At 45.8% G+C, this 19,308-nt stretch overlaps 1 protein-coding gene across 4 annotated transcripts in view; it reads right to left on the minus strand.

Moving 5' to 3' along the window:
- The window catches only part of jpt1b (Jupiter microtubule associated homolog 1b), an 80,456-nt gene extending 66,039 nt beyond the window's left edge, over positions 1–14,417 (minus strand). For 3 of the 4 annotated variants that reach the window (XM_059948983.1, XM_059948981.1, XM_059948984.1), the window contains exon 1: positions 14,261–14,417. In XM_059948983.1, coding sequence (XP_059804966.1) covers positions 14,261–14,316 — 56 coding nt within the window. In that variant the 5' untranslated portion in view covers positions 14,317–14,417. The remainder of the gene's footprint in view (positions 1–14,260) is intronic. The other variant, XM_059948982.1, reaches the window with a different exon arrangement.
- Positions 14,418–19,308: the final 4,891 nt, after the last annotated feature.

Below are 19,308 nucleotides of genomic sequence, written 5' to 3' on the forward strand. Positions count from 1 at the left end.
ACAGGAAGCTCATTCCACAGCTATCACTCTGAGTAAAGAAATACCCCCTCGTGTTTCCCTTAAACTTCTGCCCCCTAACTCTCAAATCATGTCCTCTCATTTGAATCTCTCCTACTCTGAATGGAAACAGCCTATTCACGTCAACTCTATCTATCCCTCTCAATTTTAAATATCTCGATCAAATCCCCCCTCAATCTTCTACACTCCAATGAATAGAGACCTAACTTGTTCAACCTTTCTCTGTAACTTAATTGCTGAAACCCAGGTAACATCCTAGTAAATCGTCTCCGCACTCTCTCTAATTTATTGATATCTTTCCTATAATTTGGTGACCAGAACTGCACACAATATTCCAAATTTGGCCTTACCAATGCCTTGTACAATATTAACATTACATCCCAACTTCTGTACTCAATGCTTTGATTTATAAAGGCCAGCGTTCCAAAAGCCTTCTTCACCACCCTATCTACATGAGACTCCACCTTCAGGGAACTATGCACTGTTATTCCTAGATCTCTCTGTTCCTCTGCATTCCTCAATGCCCTACCATTTACCCTGTATGTTCTATTTGGATTATTCCTGCCAAAATGTAGAACCTCACACTTCTCAGCATTAAACTCCATCTGCCAACGTTCAGCCCATTCTTCTAACCGGCATAAATCTCCCTGCAAGCTTTGAAAACCCACCTCATTATCCACAACACCTCCTACCTCAGTATCATCGGCATACTTACTAATCCAATTTACCACCTCATCATCCAGATCATTTATGTATATTACAAACAACATTGGGCCCAAAACAGATCCCTGAAGCACCCCGCTAGTCACCGGCCTCCATCCTGATAAACAATTATCCACCACTACTCTCTGGCATCTCCCATCTAGCCACTGTTGAATCCATTTTATTACTCCAGCATTAATACCTAATGACTGAACCTTCTTAACTAACCTTCCATGTGGAACTTTGTCAAAGGCTTTGCTGAAGTCCATATAGACTACATCCACTGCCTTACCCTCGTCAACATTCCTCGTAACTTCTTCAAAAAATTCAATAAGGTTTGTCAAACATGACCTTCCACGCACAAATCCATGCTGGCTACTCCTAATCAGATCCTGTCTATCCAGATAATTATTAATACTAGCTCTAAGAATACTTTCCATTAATTTACCCACCACTGATGTCAAACTGACAGGTCTATAATTGCTAGGCTTACTTCTAGAACCCTTTTTAAACAATGGAACCACATGAGCAATACGTCAATCCTCTGGCACAATCCCCGTTTCTAATGACATCTTAAAGATCTCCGTCAGAGCTCCTGCTATTTCTACACAAACTTCCCTCAAGGTCCTGGGGAATATCCTGTCAGGACCCGGAGATTTATCCACTTTTAAATTTCTTAAAAGCGCCAGTACTTCCACCTCTTTAACTGTCATAGGTTTCATAACTTCCTTACTTGTTTCCCACATCTTACACAATTGTTTCAATCAGATCCCCTCTCATCCTTCTAAATTCCAGTGTAAACAAGCCCAGTCCTGTCATTCCGGGAATTAACCTTGTGAACCTATGCTGCACTCCCTCAATAGCAAGAATGTCCTTCCTCAAATTTGGAGACCAAAACTGCACACAATACTCCAGGTGGGGTCTCACCAGGGCCCTGTACAGCTGCAGAAGGATCTCTTTACTCCTACACTCAATTCCTCTTATTATAAAGGCCAGCATGCCATTAGCTTTCTTCACTGCCTGCTGTACCTGCATGCTTGCTTTCATTGACTGATGTACGAGAACACCTAGATCTCATTGTACTTCCCCTTTTCCTAACTTGACTCCATTTAGTCTACCTTCCTGTTCTTGCCACCAAAGTGGATAACCTCACATTTATCCACATTAAACTGCATCTGCCATACATTTGCCCACTCACCCAACCTGTCCAAGTTACCCTGCATTCTCATAACATCCTCCTGACATTTCACACTGCCACCCAGCTTTGTGTCATCAGCAAATTTGCTAATGTTACTTTTAATCCCTTCATCTAAATCGTTAATGTATATTAATGATAAATATTAGTCAGTAGGACTAGGCAGAAAAATGGTTTGGCACAGCCAAGGGCCAAAAGGCCTGTTTCTGTGCTGTATTGCTCTATGGTTCTCTACAACACGCTGGTTATGCCACACTTGGAATATAATGTTTGGTTTTGTTTGCCTCGTTATAGAAAGCTTCCACAACTTTTAGAGAGGATGCAGATGAGATTTACCAGGATGATGCTTGGACTAGAGGGCATGTCTTATGAAGACAGCTTGAGCAAGTTAGGGATTTTCTGTTTGTAGTGGAGAATGATAGGTGTCTTGATAGAGGTGTACAAGGTAAGAGGCACAGATAGAGTGGATAGGCAGAAACTTTTTTTCCCCAGGGCAGAAATAGCTAATACAAGGGAGCATAATTTTAAGGTGATTGGAGGGAATCATGGGGGTGGGGGAATGTCAATAGTTATGCTCTTTACACAGAGTGCTGTGTACGTGGAATGCCCTGTTAGGGTGATGGTAGAGGCAGAAACTCTTAAATGGCACATAGATGATAGAAAAGTAGAGGACTATAGGGAAGGATTAGATCAATCTTGAAGTAGGTTAAAAGGTCGGCACAATATCACAGGCCAAAGGAGTTGTGCTGTAATGTTCTATGCATCAGGGGATCTCCTCTCCATATCCATGCTCCATGTCGAACCCACACTACCCACTTCCATTTCTTATCCAAGATAAATAGAAAACCCCTAGTAGACCCGTTGTTTCTACCTGTGCTTGTCCTATTCAATTTGCTTCTTCAGACCTTCATTTATCCAATTCCCATCCACCTATATCCAGGATTCCTCTCACACCTTTGACCATTGAGAATTTCCAATACCCTGCCCCAACTGCCTCCCATCAGAACACTGTCTTTAGATACCTCCACAGTACATTTAGGATCTCCTGCTTTTTTCTGGGACAAACACCCAATCTGTTCCCTTTAACACTCAGCCACCTAGCAGAACGACTTTGATTACTCTTACTTTCTATAAATCATAGGAACAGCCATGGGCAATTGCCTGGGCCCTGGCTTCATGATGGCTATGCAGAACAGTCCTTGTGCCAAACATACACTGTACTGCTCCCAAGTGTCTACGAACTCCACTGCTGCCACTTCTTGGACTCATGCACAACTTGTCACTCTATTCACTTTTGCCACAAACTTTAAATTCATTGAGTATTTCTGGCACCTCCCTTCTTTTTCCTAGATCTGTCGCCAACTCGCGAAGTTAACTATCCACTGATATCTATTATAAACTTTTGGACTCTCACAGCTATCTCAACGACACCTGGACTCACCTCCTCCTACAAGAACACCCCCCCCCCCCCCCCCGGTCCTAGCTTCAGTCTCTGCTACACCCATTTGCAAGATGAAATGTTCTACCAAACTGAGGCCAGATGCAGATTAGATGAACACCACCTCACTCTGCCTTGGTAGAGTGATAGCTACTTTCCCACCCCCACCCCTTATCCCACCAGCCCCATTACCTCTTCTCTTCCCCTTCCCACCCTCTCAATCTGCCCATCACCCACACCTTTTCCCTCCTTAGACCACAAGACAGTAAGATATTGGAGCAGAATAAAGCCATCTGGCCCATCAAATTTGCTCCACCATTTCATCATATCTCATCCATTTTTCCTCAGCTTCAATCTGCTGCTTTTACCTCTCCTGCCAATACTCCTTCCCCCCCCCCCCCCACCAGTATTTCTTCATGCCCTGACCAATCAGGAATCTATCAACCTGTCTTAAATAAAGACTTGGCCTCCACAGCTGCCTGCAGCAACAAATCCCACAGATTCACCACTCTGGTTGCAAACAAGAGAAAATCTGCAGATAGTGGAAATGTGAGCAACACAAATGCTGGAGGAACTCAGCAGGCCAGGCAGCGTCCAGGAAAAGAGTACAGCCAAGGTTTTGGGTCAAAACCCTTCAGCAGGACTGGAGAAAGAGCTGACTAGATTTAAAAGGTGGGGAGAGGGGAGAGAGATAAACAAGTGATAGGTGAAAACTGAAGGAGGAAGGATGAAGTAAAGAGCTGGGAAGTAAATTGATGAAAGAGACAGAAGACCATGGAAGGAAGGGGCAAGGAGCACCAGAGGGTGGTGTTGGGCAAGCAAAGAAATAAGGTGAGAAAGGGAAAAGGGGATGGGAAACGAAGGCAGGGAGTGGGGGCATTATCGAAAGTTCGAGAAATCAATGTTCATGCCATCAGGTTGGAGGCTACCCAACTGGAATATAAGGTATTGTTTCTCCAACTCAAGCACGGCCTCATCACAACAGTGGAAGAGACCATGGATAGACATATCAAAATGGGAATGGGAATGGGAAGTGGAATTAAAATAGGTGGCTACTGAGAGATCCCGCTTTTTCTAACAGACGAAACTTAGGTGCTTGGTGAAGCAGTCTCCCAACCTGCATCTAATCTCACTAATATACAGGAGGCCACTCTGGGACCACTGGATACAGTATACAACTCCAACAGACTCACAGGTGAAGTATCACGTCACCTGGAAGGACTGTTTAGGGCCGTAAATGGTAGTGAGGGAGTTGGTGTAGGGGCAATTATAAGTGATAAGGATAAGTGCCAGGAGGAAGATCAGTGGAGAGGACGAATGGACAAGGGAGTCACGTCGGGAGTGATCCCTGTGGAAAGCAGAAGTTGGGGGGGGGGTAGAGGAGGGAAGGATGTGCTTGGTGATGGGATCGCATTAGAGATTATGGAAGTTTCGGAGAATTACATGCTGGGTGTGGAGGGTGGTAGGGAGGACAACAGGAACCCTATCCCTGGTAGGGTGGATGGAGGATGTGCATGAAATGGAAGAGATGCAGTTGAGAGCAAAATTGAAAGTAGAGGTAGAAAAGCCCCTTTGAAAAAGCAGGCCATCTTCATTCTAGAAAGAAAAGCCTCATCAGATGCTGTGGAGAGGGAGGAATTGAGAGAGGGGGATGGCATTTTAAGTATAGTCCAGGTAGCTTCGAGTCCATGATTTCTAATAAACATCAGTGGAGACAGACAGTGAGATCAAGAAAGGGGAGGGAGGTGTTGGAAAATAGACCAGGTAAATTTGAGGGCAGGATGGAAGTAGGAGGCCAAGTGGATGAAGTCAATGAGTTCAGCATGGCTGCAAGAAGCAGCATCAATGCAGTTGCGATGTAATGTAGGAAAAGTGCGAGACAATCACCAGTGTAGGCTTGGAACAGAGTGTTCCACATAGCCGACAAACAGGCAGGCGTAGCTGGGACCCATGCAAGTGCTTGCAGCTACACTTTGTTTGAAGAAAGTGGGAGGAACTAAAGGGGAAATTTAGAGTAAGGACAAGTTCCATTAGGCAGAGGAGAGTGGTGGAGGGGAATGGGGAACTCTGACTAAACAAATTTCTTCATTTCTGTTCTAAAAGGACACCCCTCCACTCTAAGGCTGTGTCTTCTAGTCTTGAATTCCACCCTAGGAAACATCCACTCTATCAAGGCCTTCCACCATTCAATAGGTTTCCAATTAGGTCATCCCTCACTCTTCTGAATTCTAGTGAATACAAGCCCAGAGTTATCAACACTTCATATGACAAGTCATTCAATCCTGGTATCATATTTATGAACCTCCTTTGAACTCCAGTTTCAGTACATCCCAAGATAAAGGGGTCAAAAACTGCTCACAATACTCCAAGCGAGTCCTCATCACTGCGGTAAAAAGTTTCAACATTACATCCTTGCTTTATATTCTAGTCCTCTTGAAATGAATTCTAACATCACATTTACCTGCATCACCACAAACAACCCCAAAATTAACCTTTAGGGAATCCTGCACAAGGACTCCCAAGTCACCTTGCACCTCAGATTTTTGTATTTTCTATTTAGAAAATAATCAGCCTTTTCATTTCTTCTACCAAAGTGAATGACCACACTTCTGGCACTGTATTCCTCTGCTAGTTATTTGCCCACTCTCCAATTCTATCCAATATCCTCCCTACTTCCTCTAAACTACCTGCCCCTCCACCCATCTTCATGTCATCTGCAAAATTAGCCAAGAAACCATCAATTCAGTCACCCAAATTATTGACATGCAACATAAAAAGAAGTGGCCCCAACAGAGCCCCTGAGGACCACCACTGGTCATTGGCAGCTAAGCAGAAAAGTCTCCCTTTATACCCACTTTTCCTCCTGCTAATCAGCCACTGCTTTATCCATGCTAGTATATTTTCTGTCATACCATGCTTGTTAAGTAGCCCTGTGTGACACCTTGTCAAAGGCCTTCTAAAAATCCAAGTACAGAACATCAACTGAATTTCCTTTGTCCATCCTGCTTGTTATTTCTTCAAATTTCAACAAATTTGCCAGGCAAGATTTTCCCTTGAGGAAACCATGCAGACTACAGCCTATTTTATTATGAGCCTCCAAGTAGCCCAAAACTACATCCTTAACAATCAACTCCAATATCTTCCGAACCACTGAGATCAGACTAATCGGCCTTTAATTTCCCTTCATGAAGGGTGGAGTGACATTTGCAATTTCCCAGAAAACAAACCATTCCAGCATCTTCCCTCCCATCCTACCTTTTATTCCATGGTCAATAGTCCTCTTATTAAACTCTTCTTCAGCATAGTTACTTAGCCTCCCATCACCTCATAGCTGCTTGCATCATTCCCATTCTTCACCTGCCTGTGGTCCCCCTCACCTGGATCCAGCTAATCAAACCACCAACTTTTGCACAATACCTCCCCCACCCCAACTTTTTTTTTGTATATAAAGTATGCTGGCCATCTCCCCTTTCCTTCCAGTTCTGAAAGGTCTTGACTAAAATTTGTCCATTTCCTTCCTCAGGTGGTGGCTGACCTGAGTTCCTGCAGCAGTGTATGTTACTTCTGAAATATCCCCTTTCTGAAATCATGGCTTTCCCTCTGCCATAGTCAATGGAACTCATGCATTTCCTCAGGTTCCCATGTCTGCTCTCACCCATGATCAATCTGAATAGAGGAGTTCCCTCAACCTCACCCTTCACCCCACCAGCTTCATCTAGCATACTTTATCACTTCGGTCAGCTCCAATGGGATCTGACTAGCTAACATCATCCCCTTTTCCACAGGGACCACTATATGATTCCCAGGTCTGCTCAGCTCCATCATTCAAGGGTTCCATCATGGATCTGGTTCCATCATCTGCCAGTGTCTTCACCCTCCCTTTCAGGTCCATCTGCCATTCCCTCCTCATATTTACACCTATTAACTATCAGCTTGTCTCAACATTTTGTACTCTGTCCTCTACTTCACTGACCAATCTACTTCCACTTATGCTTCCCCCCCCCCCACCTTCACTCTTACGCACTTTCTAGCTTCCCTCTGTACACCAAATCCTGATTCAGTGTCTCAGTTTGAAATGCCAATCAGCCTTTTGCCTCCACAAATGCTGCCTGACCTGCTGAGGTACTACAGCAGTTAGCTTTTGCTCTAGATTTCAGTACCTGCAAATGTACTCATCTTCAATGATACCCTGCCAAATGGGAATATAATCACATAATTCTCTCTTCATCTACCCAGAGCCAGTCACAGTCAGGGCATCACCAGTAATAACTTCTCTGCCCATACCTCTGGTAACACTCACTCACTATGGATCCTCACCTACATGCTGACCCTCAACACTGGACAGCAGATGACACTATTCAAATGTTCAAAGTTCAATGCAAACTATCAAAGTACATAAATGTTACCACATCCTACCTTGAAATTCATTTTCTTGCAGGCCATTACAGGAAAATAAATAAATAAGACCATAAGGCATAGGAGCAGAATTAGGCTAACTGGCCCACTGAGTCTGCTCTGTCATTCAATCATGGCTGATCCTCATTTTTTCTCCTCCTCAACCCCAGTTCTCGACCTTCTCCCCATAACCTTTGAAGCCATGGCCAATCAAGAATCTATCAATCTCTGCCTTAAATACACCTAACCTCCACAGCTGCATGTGGCAACAAATTCCACAAATTCACCACCCTTGGGCTAAAGAAATTCCTCTACATGTTTTTTTTTAATATAAGTATGCTATCTATCCCGAGGCTGTGCCTTCTCGAAAAAGTCTCGCCCACCAAAGGAAACATTCTTTCTACATCTACTCCGTCTAGGCCTTTCGACATTCGAAAGGTTTCAATGAGATCCCTCCTCATCCTTCTGAATTCCAGTGAGTACAGACCCAGAGCCAACAAATGTTCCTCGTATGATAACCCTTTCATTCCTGGAATCATCCTTGTGAACCTCCTCTGGACCCTCTCCAATGCTAGCACATCTTTTCTAAACTGAGGGGCCCAAAACTGTTCACAATACTCAAGGTGAGGTCTCACCAGTGCTTTATGAAGCCTCAGCATCACATTTATGATCTTCAGACCTCAAATGAATGCTAACATGGCATTTGCCTTCCTCACCACCGACTCAACCTGCAAGTTAACCTTCAGGGTGTTCACGGACTCCAAGTCCCTCTGCATCTTAGATTCCTAGATTTTCTCATTGTTTACAAAATAGTAGACACATTTCTTTCTACTACCAAAGTGCATGACTATGCATTTTACAATGAAACATTGTATTTCATTAGCCACTTTCTTGCCCATTCTCCTAATCTGTCCAAGTCCCTTTGCATCCTACCCGTTTCCTCAGCATTACCTGCCCCTCCACCAATCTTTGTATCATATACAAACTTGGCAATAAAGCCATCTATTCCATCACCCAAATCATTTACATACAGCATAAAAAGTGGTCCCAACACCAACCCCTGGAAAACACCACTAGTCACTGGCAGCCAACCAGAAAAGAATCCTTTCATTCCCAATCACTGCCTCCTACCAATTAGCCAATGCCCTAACCTTGTTAGTAACTTCCCTGTAAAACTATGGCCTCTTAACTTGGTAAGTAGTCTATGTGGCACCTTGTCAAAGGCCTTCTGAAAGTCCAAATACACAACATCCACTGCATCCCCTTTATCCATCCTACTTGAAATCTCTTCAAAAATTTCCTACTCCAAAGAATTCCAACAGGTTCATAAGGGAGGATTTTCCCTGAAAGAAGCCATGCTGACTTCATACTATCTCATCCCATGTCAGCAAGTACTCCATCACCTCATCCTTAACAAAGATTGACAAACACCAGTGTACAAAAGTCAAGCTGAGAACACAAAGTTTAAAGAGCCCTTGAAATGAGTCTGTTTTCGAGAAGTAGTGAATGAAGTGATGAATGCAGTTATCCTTGCCAAGTTCAGGAGCCTGATAGTTGTAGGGTAATAACTGTTCCTGAACTTATTGGCGCAGGACCCAAGGTTTCTGTACCTGCTGCCTGAAAGTTGTAGTGAGAAGCAGGCAGGGCTTGGGTGGTGGGAGTCTTTGATGATGGATGCTGGTTTCTTACAGCAGTGCTCCATGTAAGTGTACTCAACGGTAGGGAGGGCTTTGGTTGTGATGCATTGGACTGTCCACCATTTTCTGCAGCCTGTTCTATTCCTGGTCATCAGTGTTTACATATCAGGCCATGATGCAAGCAGCTAGGATACTCTTCAATGAGAAACTTTTATAGATTCACAGTTGTGGGTGACATGCCAATCTATAGAAACTTTTAAGAAAGTAGAGGTACTGTCATGCCTTCGTTGTGAAAACACTTGTGTGCTGGCTTCAGGACAGATCCTCTTAATGTTGCTATCAAGTTACTGACCCTCGCCGGCTTTGTTCCCTTAACGTGGACTACCGAGAACTTAATTTTGCATCACCTTTCACCATAGAAAATACCTGCAATATGCCAAAAATTCTTAAGTCTCAGGGGGCAGAAGCGACTGCAGTTACTACCAAGAAAACATGGTTAGGAAGCTGAAGGGTCTCAAAGTGCATAGGTCACCTGGACCAGATGGATTACACCTGAACAGATTGATTAGTAATCTTTCAAAAATCACTAGATAATGGAATGGTTCTGGAGGACAGGAAAATTGCAAATGCTACTCCACTCCAAGAATGGAAGGAGACAGAATAAAGGAAACTGTAGGCCAGTGAGCCTGACCGCAGTGGTTGGGAAGATGTTGGAGTTCGTTATTAAGAATGAGGTTTTGGCTACTTGCAGGCACATGATAAAATAGGCCATAAGTCAGCATGGTTTTCTTAAGACATGTCAGAATTCTTTGAGGAAATAACAGACAGCATAGACAGTCAGTGGAGGTTGTTAACTTGGATTTTCAGAAGATCTGAGACAAAGTGCCACACTCGAGGCTGCTAAACACAGTAAGAGCACGTGATATTACAGGAAAGATTCTAGCATGGATAGAAGATTGGCTTACTGGCAGGAGGCAAAGAGTGGGAATAAATGGGGTATTTTCTGACTATCTGCAAGTGACTAGCGCGTTCCACAGGGATCAGTGTTGGGACCGCTTCTTTTCACATTATAGATCAATGATTTGGATGATTGAATTGATGGCTTTCTGGCCAAGTTTGCAGATTATACAAAGATAGGAGGGGCAGGTCTTGTTGAGTAAAAAGGGGGTCTGCAGAAGGACTTCAACAGATTAGCAAAATGGGCAAAGAAATGGAATATAGTGTACAGTCATGCATTTTGGTTGAAGGAGTAAAGATGGAGACCAGGCAAATTTAGAAATCAGAGTTGCAAAGAGTCTTGGGAATCCTCATGCAGGATTCCCCAAAAGGCAATTTGCAGGTTGAGTAGGTAGTGAGAAAGGCAAATTCAGTGTTAGCATTCATTTAAAGAGAACTACAATACAACAGCAAGGATGTAATGCTGAGGCTTCATAAGGCACTGGGGAGGCCTCATCTCGAGTATTATGAGGTATTGGTCAGACTGCAACTGGAATATTGAGTAGGTTTGGGCCACTTATCCAAAAAAGATGTGCTAGTATTGGAGAGGATGATCCTAGAACAAAACAGTTTATGTATGATGGCTTTAATGCCTGTACTCTGGAGTTAAGAATGCCAAGAGATCTCATTGAAACCTAGCAAATATTGAAAGGCCGAGACAGTGGATGGGGAAAGGAGGATTCCTATTGTGGGCAAGGCCTGAGGGGACAACCTCAGAAAACATAAGATCCCTTCAGAATAGAGATGAGAAGGAAATTCTTTAGCTATAGGATGCTAAATCTGTGGAATTCATTAACACAGACAGCTGTGAAGGCCAAACCATTGAGTATATTTAAAGCAGAGGTTGATAGGTTCTTGATTACAACAAGAAAAAGTCTGCAGAAACCGAGCAACACACAAACTCTGGAGGAATTCAACGGGCCAGACAGCACCCAAGTAAAAAAGCAAAGTTGATGTTTCAGGCCAAAACCTTTCAGCAGGATTGGAGAAAAAAAGTTGAGAAGTGGGAGGAGGGGAGAGAGAAATGCCAGCTGAAACTTGAAGGGTGGGGGGGGGGGGGAAGAGATGGATGAAGCAAAGAGCTAGGAAGTTGTTTGGGGAAAGAGACAGAAGACCATGGAAGAAGAAAGCAGGAGAGGAGCACCAGAGGGAGGCAGTGTGCGGGCAAGAAGAAAAAGGGGCAAGGGGATGGGAAATGGTGAATTGGGAGCAGAAGCATTACTAGAAGTTTGAGAAATCGATGATCATGCTGTCAGGATTGAGGTTACCCAAACAGAATACAAGATGTTATTCCTCCAACCCAATTGTGGCTTTATCAACACTGGAGGCAGCCATGGATGGACATATCAGAATGGGAATGGGAAGTGGAATTAAATTGCTGGCCATTGGGAGATCCCACTTGTTCTCCTAGTCTTCCAATCTATGTTGGGTGTCCCCGATATACACACCGGGAGCACCGAACACAGTATACGACTCCAACAGACTCTCAGGTGAAGTGTCGCCTCACCAGGAAGGACTGTTTGGGGCCCTGAATGGTCATGTGAGGAGGTGTAGGGGCAGGTGAAGCACTTGTTCACTTGTTCCACTTGCAAGGATAAGTGCCAGGAGGGAGATCAGTGAGGAGGGACAAATGGACTAGGGAGTTGCGCTGGGAGTGATCCCTGTGGAAAGCAAAAAGTGGGGGGGGGGGGGGGGAAGAGATGTGCATGGTGGTAGGACCCAGGTGGAGGTGGCAGGTTCTTGATTAGTAAGGGGAGAAGGGGGTTGAGAGGGTTAATAAGTCAGCCATGATGGAATAGTGCTGCAGATTTGATTGGCCAAATATCCTAATCCTGCACCTTATGACTCATGCACCCTGGCTTCTACCTCCTGGACAATAATCAGCTCTTTCCTTTTGTAGATGTTGAGTGCTGTGGCATCAATTAACCAGTTTTTCATTCCCCCACTTGTAGTCATATCCTAACTAGGTTTATTAATCTATGCTCAGAGCTGTTCCAAATTCCATAATGCTCATCCTGGTTTTCAAATTACTCAATTTTACAATACCCACCCCCTTCCCCCACAATATCTCTGCAATCTCTGAACCCACACCACTATTTCTCCAATGTTAGAGGCCGCTCTATTAAGGGAGTGGCTGCACTAAAGGCAGGAACAGCAACAGTACAAGCCACTACCTAAAACTTATAAAACAGAAAATAATCATTAGATCAGGCAACATCTGTTGAAAGAGACAGGAGTTAAAATTTCAGTTTTGAAGACCTTTCAGAGATGGGAAATAAAAGCAGTTTCCTTTTTAAATTGGAGGCTGTGAGGAGGGACAGATAAGACAAAGGTAAGGATCGGCCAGGGCTGCTATGGGGCTGAGCTATAAATGAAGCCATCCTACTGATGACAGCAAGAAATAATACAAAAAAGGAATTTGAAAACTGCAAAATGCAGAGCTGCACAGTTCCTTTGTGTTCTTTGCAACTGCCTTTAGAATCTATTAAGCAAATGAAAGCATCTACTGCCAATTCCGGCAACAGATGCGCCATCTCTAGACCAATCTTATAATCTTCACTGCACACACCCTATGGCAAATACAAGCTATCTGCTTTAGGAACTCAGCTGGTAGGGCAGTATTCATAGAGGAAAGGAACAGCCAACATCATCAACTCTACATCAGGCTCAAGTGGAGAGGGGAGATGGCCAGTATAAAGAGGGGGAATGGGACCCTTTCGAAAACTTGCGGGAATATTTATAGGTCACATCCCACATTTATTCTCATCTATTCTAATAGCCACATCCATGAAGAACTCCAATATGCCTTTCATTAATCCATGTCAATCATTCAATCTTCTATCCTTCTCTTGGTGCTGTTATTAAATCCATTCTAGATCCCAGAATTTTCCCTACTCATAACATCATGCTGATAAGTCAGTTTTCTAATTTTTTTCTCCCTCAAAAAGTACGATCACATTTCTTAGCCCCCATTTACTAGTAACCAATAACCCCTCTAGTTGCTGAGCCTGTATATTAAATCCAAAAGGAAACTCAGTAAAGCACGTTTGTTCATGCGAACTCACAATCTTTAATTAAGTGTTTATTACAAGCAAATTAGCAGACTGCTTTTTGACCAACACCTAGGCAGTGCACAAAGCTTTTCAATCAAATACCACCTTTACATGTCCAATAATGTAGACGTTAATTAATAAAGTTACTCAGGTTTCCAACCTACCACGAGAGCAATCAGCCGCTTAAAATAAGCCGAACGAATGTGGTTGGATATGTCTGAATACTGCAGGTTTACAGTGATAGACAATGAAAGGGGGACCCACCCATCGGTCTGGAACAGGGCCATTTCATGAATTTGAGTGGGTCATCGGTAAACTCCACACAGTCACCGACTACATAAGCAGCAGGAGAGCTTTATTTAAAAAAATAATTAAAGATGGTCAGAATTTTGCCTTTAAGGGTAGAGACTGCCGAGATGGTTTCTATTGTCAGAACCAACCATATTCTGTACGTGCACAAGGAGCCGTTATTACACTTAGCTTTCCACGGGTTTACAGGATGGTTAGTTTTTACCCAATTAGTGCTAATGTCAAGTCTGCTGCGGCGTCGTTTTAATGCTGTACATGCAATTCGTCAAGCAGTGGTCGCCCGATACCCCGGGTACCATCAGCTGTCACAGGTAACCGGCACAAAATGTATCTGCCCAAAGGAGACGGCTTGGCTTGGCTCGACTGCAACAATGCAGCTCCGTCTGGTCGCTGAGGGCAACAACGCCCAGACCCGACAGGGCCACCCCCTGCCGGACGGGGCGAACAGCCGCCTAACCAACCCCGTCTCCAGGGCAACCGCGGCTCGGCGGCCTCTCCCCACCCTCCGTCGGAATACCTGGAACTGCTGCGACCTGTGGAGTCCAGGCCTTGGAAGGTGGTTGTGGTGGTCATGTCTCCCGCTCCGCAATCACCCAACTGCCGGCCGCCGCCGCCGCCGCCGCTTTATTTACCGACCGCGTGCGCTCTGATTGGCGCGGGCGCCGGAGCCCAGGCTTCCCGCTCTCCCATTGGCGGGGAGGGCCAACCGTACGCCGCCTCGCGAGCGGCGATTGGCTATTGGCGCTGCCAGTCATGTCCCGGGGGAGGCTTTGTTCGGGATGAGATGATGTAATGAGTAAACGGGCGCGTCTCCCCAGCACAGGACAAAGGGGTAGAGTGGCCGCGGCAAGGGACACCTCTGTCAAATTCTCGCTGGATGACCACAATTACACTGAACACATGCCCTTGGGGAAAAAAACAGGCGTGTGTTGGTTTGTTTGTGGACACAGTTTTTACACTACACCTAAAAATACTCATTTAAAACCGAAACACCATCAGCAATGTTCTACACTACAGTAGAATTGAACCATAACATTGATTGTGAAGAAGTTTAATTGCTGTGATTTAATTGATTGGTAAGCGGTAAATTTCTACCCTCTTCAGCTAAATGAGAAACATTGTATAGCGACCGCCACGACGGTCTGTGTTTCATGATTGGAAATAATGGCCACCGCTCCCTGGATCACCCCTAGATTATCAAAAATCTATACAACTACTGTGTTTTGAGGGAGAGTTCAATCCAGACTCGCAATTCAATTGAATTGACTTTATTTCTTACATCCTTCTCATACATGAGGAGTAAAAATCTTTATGTTACATCTCCGTCTAAATGTGCAATCATAGTAATTTATAATAAATAGAACAGTCAATGTAATATAGAGTACACTCAGATCAGTGTGAGTTCATCAGTCTGATGGCCTGGTGGAAGAAGCTGTCCTGGAGCCTGTTGGTAACAGCTGGAATAGATTGTGGTTGGGGTGACTCGGGTCCCCAATGATCCTACGGGCCCTTTTTACACACCTGTCCTTGTAAATGTCCTGAATCATGGGAAGTTCACGTCTACAGATGCGCTGGGCTGTTCACAACACTCTCTGCAGAATCGTGTGATTAAGGGAGGTACAGTTCCCATACCAGGCAGTGATGCAGCCAGTCAGGATGCTCTCAATTGTGCCCCTGTAGAAGGTTCTTCGGATTTGGGGTCCCATACCAAACTTCAACCATCTGAGGTGAAGGAGGTGCTGTTGATCTTTTTTCACCACACAGCTGATGTGTACCGACTACGTGAGGTCCTCGGTGATGTGGATGCCGAGGAACTTGAAGCTGTTCACCCTCTCAATCCCAGATCCATTGATGTCAATAGGGGTCAGCCTGTCTCCATTCCTCCTGTAATCCACAACCAGCTCCTTTGTTTTTGCAACATTGAGGAACCACTGTGTCAGAGAGATGACTTCTTCCCTGTAGGCCTCCTCGTTATTGTTTGAGATAAGGCCAATCAATGTAATGCTGTCGGTAAATTTAATTAGCAGATTGGAGCTGGAGATGGCAATACTGCCATAGGTATAGAGGGCGTAAAGGAAGGGACTCAGTACGCAGCCCTCTGAAATCAAAACTTCCACCTCATCTTCAAGTTAAATGGTCATCCCGTACTTTTAAACAAGAAAAAAAACAGCCTTTTTACATCCATCACAGCCTTGTCTTTTCCACTTTGAAAAATCTCCTCTTTCACTCGTCTAAGCTCTAGTGGATGCAACCTTTCCTATCCAATCTTGCTTTATAAGACAACCACCTACGTTGTGTATCAGTACACTGTTCTTACATCCTGAAATAAAGTCACAATTCTAAAGTCTAACCTTCATATTTTTGATTTTAATTCCTCTTGCAATAAGCAGTAACATCCTTTTATCTTTCCTAATTATTTGCATGGTAGCCTGTTGCAAATCAGTTCTGGTGGTGCCACACCCCTCTGCAGTCTCTCACTGTGTAGATGTAATGCATCTATATTTTTCAAAAATGGACAATTCCACCTTTTCCTTCAGATCTTCGCCTACTCTCTTAACTGATGGCCACTTTGTAGCCTCCTTATATCCTCTTCATAACTTGTTTCGTTGTGTCATCTGTGAATCAGGAATCATTACCCTGGTGCCTTTGTTTATTTTAAACGGTAGAAGACCCCGGCAATTGCCCCATTTGCTACATTGAAATGTAGAAAATGTAGGGTCTAATGTATGGAAATGCTAGTAGGCAGGTGTTTTAGGTGAGAGGGGTAGAAAATGTATGGCCTATAGGTCTATAAATGCCACCAGGCAGGTGTTTTAGATAAGCTTAAAGGAGGTAAACAGAGCAAGCTTTTTTTACACGAAGAGTGTTTAATGCCCGGAGTGCACTCGCAGGGGTCGTGGGAGAGGCAAATAGTGTCAGGTGTTTAATGCCCAGAGTGCACCCCCAGGGGTCGTGGGAGAGGCAAATAGTGTCAGGTGTTTAATGCCCAGAGGGCACCCCCAGGGGTCGTGGGAGAGGCAAATAGTGTCAGGTGTTTAATGCCCAGAGTGCACTCCCAGGGGTCGTGGGAAAGGCAAATAGTGTCAGGTGTTTAATGCCCAGAGTGCACCCCCAGGGGTCGTGGGAGAGGCAAATAATGTCAGGTGTTTAATGCCCAGAGTGCACCCCCAGGGGTCGTGGGAGAGGCAAATAGTGTCAGGTGTTTAATGCCCGGAGTGCACCCCCAGGGGTCGTGGGAGAGGCAAATAGTGTCAGGTGTTTAATGCCCGGAGTGCACTCCCAGGGGTCGTGGGAGAGGCAAATAGTGTCAGGTGTTTAATGCCCGGAGTGCACTCCCAATGGTCGTGGGAGAGGCAAATAGTGTCAGGTGTTTAATGCCCAGAGTGCACCCCCAGGGGTCGTGGGAGAGGCAAATAGTGTCAGGTGTTTAATGCCCAGAGTGCACTCCCAGGGGTCGTGGGAGAGGCAAATAGTGTCAGGTGTTTAATGCCCAGAGTGCACCCCCAGGGGTCGTGGGAGAGGCAAATAATGTCAGGTGTTTAATGCCCGGAGTGCACCCCCAGGGGTCGTGGGAGAGGCAAATAGTGTCAGGTGTTTAATGCCCGGAGTGCACCCCCAGGGGTCGTGGGAGAGGCAAATAGTGTCAGGTGTTTAATGCCCAGAGGGCACCCCCAGGGGTCGTGGGAAAGGCAAATAGTGTCAGGTGTTTAATGCCCAGAGTGCACTCCCAGGGGTCGTGGGAGAGGCAAATAGTGTCAGGTGTTTAATGCCCAGAGTGCACCCCCAGGGGTCGTGGGAGAGGCAAATAGTGTCAGGTGTTTAATGCCCGGAGTGCACTCCCAATGGTCGCGGGAGAGGCAAATAGTGTCAGGTGTTTAATGCCCAGAATGCACTCGCAGGGGTCGTGGGAGAGGCAAATAGTGTCAGGTGTTTAATGCCCGGAGTGCACCCCCAGGGGTCGTGGGAGAGGCAAATAGTGTCAGGTGTTTAATGCCCGGAGTGCACTCCCAGGGGTCCTGGGAGAGGCAAATAGTGTCAGGTGTTTAATACCCGGAGTGCACTCCCAATGGTCGCGGGAGAGTCAAATAGTGTCAGGTGTTTAATGCCCAGAATGCACCCCCAGGGGTCGTGGGAGAGGCAAATAGTGTCAGGTGTTTAATGCCCGGAGTGCACTCCCAGGGGTCGTGGGAGAGACAAATAGTGTCAGGTGTTTAATGCCCGGAGTGCACTCCCAGGGGTCATGGGAGAGGCAAATAGTGTCAGGTGTTTAATGCCCAGAGTGCACTCCCAATGGTCGTGGGAGAGGCAAATAGTGTCAGGTGTTTAATGCCCGGAGTGCACTCCCAATGGTCGTGGGAGAGGCAAACAGTGTCAGGTGTTTAATGCCCGGAGTGCACTCCCAGGGGTCGTGGGAGAGGCAAATAGTGTCAGGTGTTTAATGCCCGGAGTGCACTCCCAGGGGTCATGGGAGAGACAAATAGTGTCAGGTGTTTAATGCCCGGAGTGCACTCTGAGGGGTCGTGGGAGAGGCAAATAATGTCAGGTGTTTAATGCCCAGAGTGCACTCCCAGGGGTCGTGGGAGAGGCAAACAGTGTCAGGTGTTTATTGCCCAGAGTGCACTCCCAGGGGTCGTGGGAGAGGCAAATAGTGTCAGGTGTTTAATGCCCAGAGTGCACTCCCAGGGGTCGTGGGAGAGGCAAATAGTGTCAGGTGTTTAATGCCCAGAGTGCACTCCCAGGGGTCGTGGGAGAGGCAAATAGTGTCAGGTGTTTAATGCCCGGAGTGCACCCCCAGGGGTCGTGGGAGAGGCAAATAGTGTCAGGTGTTTAATGCCCGGAGTGCACTCCCAGGGGTCGTGGGAGTGGCAAATAGTGTCAGGTGTTTAATGCCCAGAGTGCACTCCCAGGGGTCGTGGGAGAGGCAAATAGTGTCAGGTGTTTAATGCCCAGAGTGCACCCCCAGGGGTCGTGGGAGAGGCAAATAGTGTCAGGTGTTTAATGCCCGGAGTACACTCCCAATGGTCGCGGGAGAGGCAAATAGTGTCAGGTGTTTAATGCCCAGAATGCACTCGCAGGGGTCGTGGGAGAGGCAAATAGTGTCAGGTGTTTAATGCCCGGAGTGCACTCCCAGGGGTCGTGGGAGAGGCAAATAGTGTCAGGTGTTTAATGCCCAGAGTGCACCCCCAGGGGTCGTGGGAGAGGCAAATAGTGTCAGGTGTTTAATGCCCGGAGTGCACTCCCAGGGGTCGTGGGAGAGGCAAATAGTGTCAGGTGTTTAATGCCCAGAGTGCACCCCCAGGGGTCGTGGGAGAGGCAAATAGTGTCAGGTGTTTAATGCCCAGAGTGCACCCCCAGGGGTCGTGGGAGAGGCAAATAGTGTCAGGTGTTTAATGCCCGGAGTGCACTCCCAATAGTCGTGGGAGAGGCAAATAGTGTCAGGTGTTTAATGCCCAGAGTGCACCCCCAGGGGTCGTGGGAGAGGCAAATAGTGTCAGGTGTTTAATGCACAGAGTGCACTCCCAGGGGTCGTGGGAGAGGCAAATAGTGTCAGGTGTTTAATGCCCA

This window comes from Hypanus sabinus, chromosome 23 (assembly GCF_030144855.1).
Source record: "Hypanus sabinus isolate sHypSab1 chromosome 23, sHypSab1.hap1, whole genome shotgun sequence".
NCBI classification, from domain to species: domain Eukaryota; kingdom Metazoa; phylum Chordata; class Chondrichthyes; order Myliobatiformes; family Dasyatidae; genus Hypanus; species Hypanus sabinus.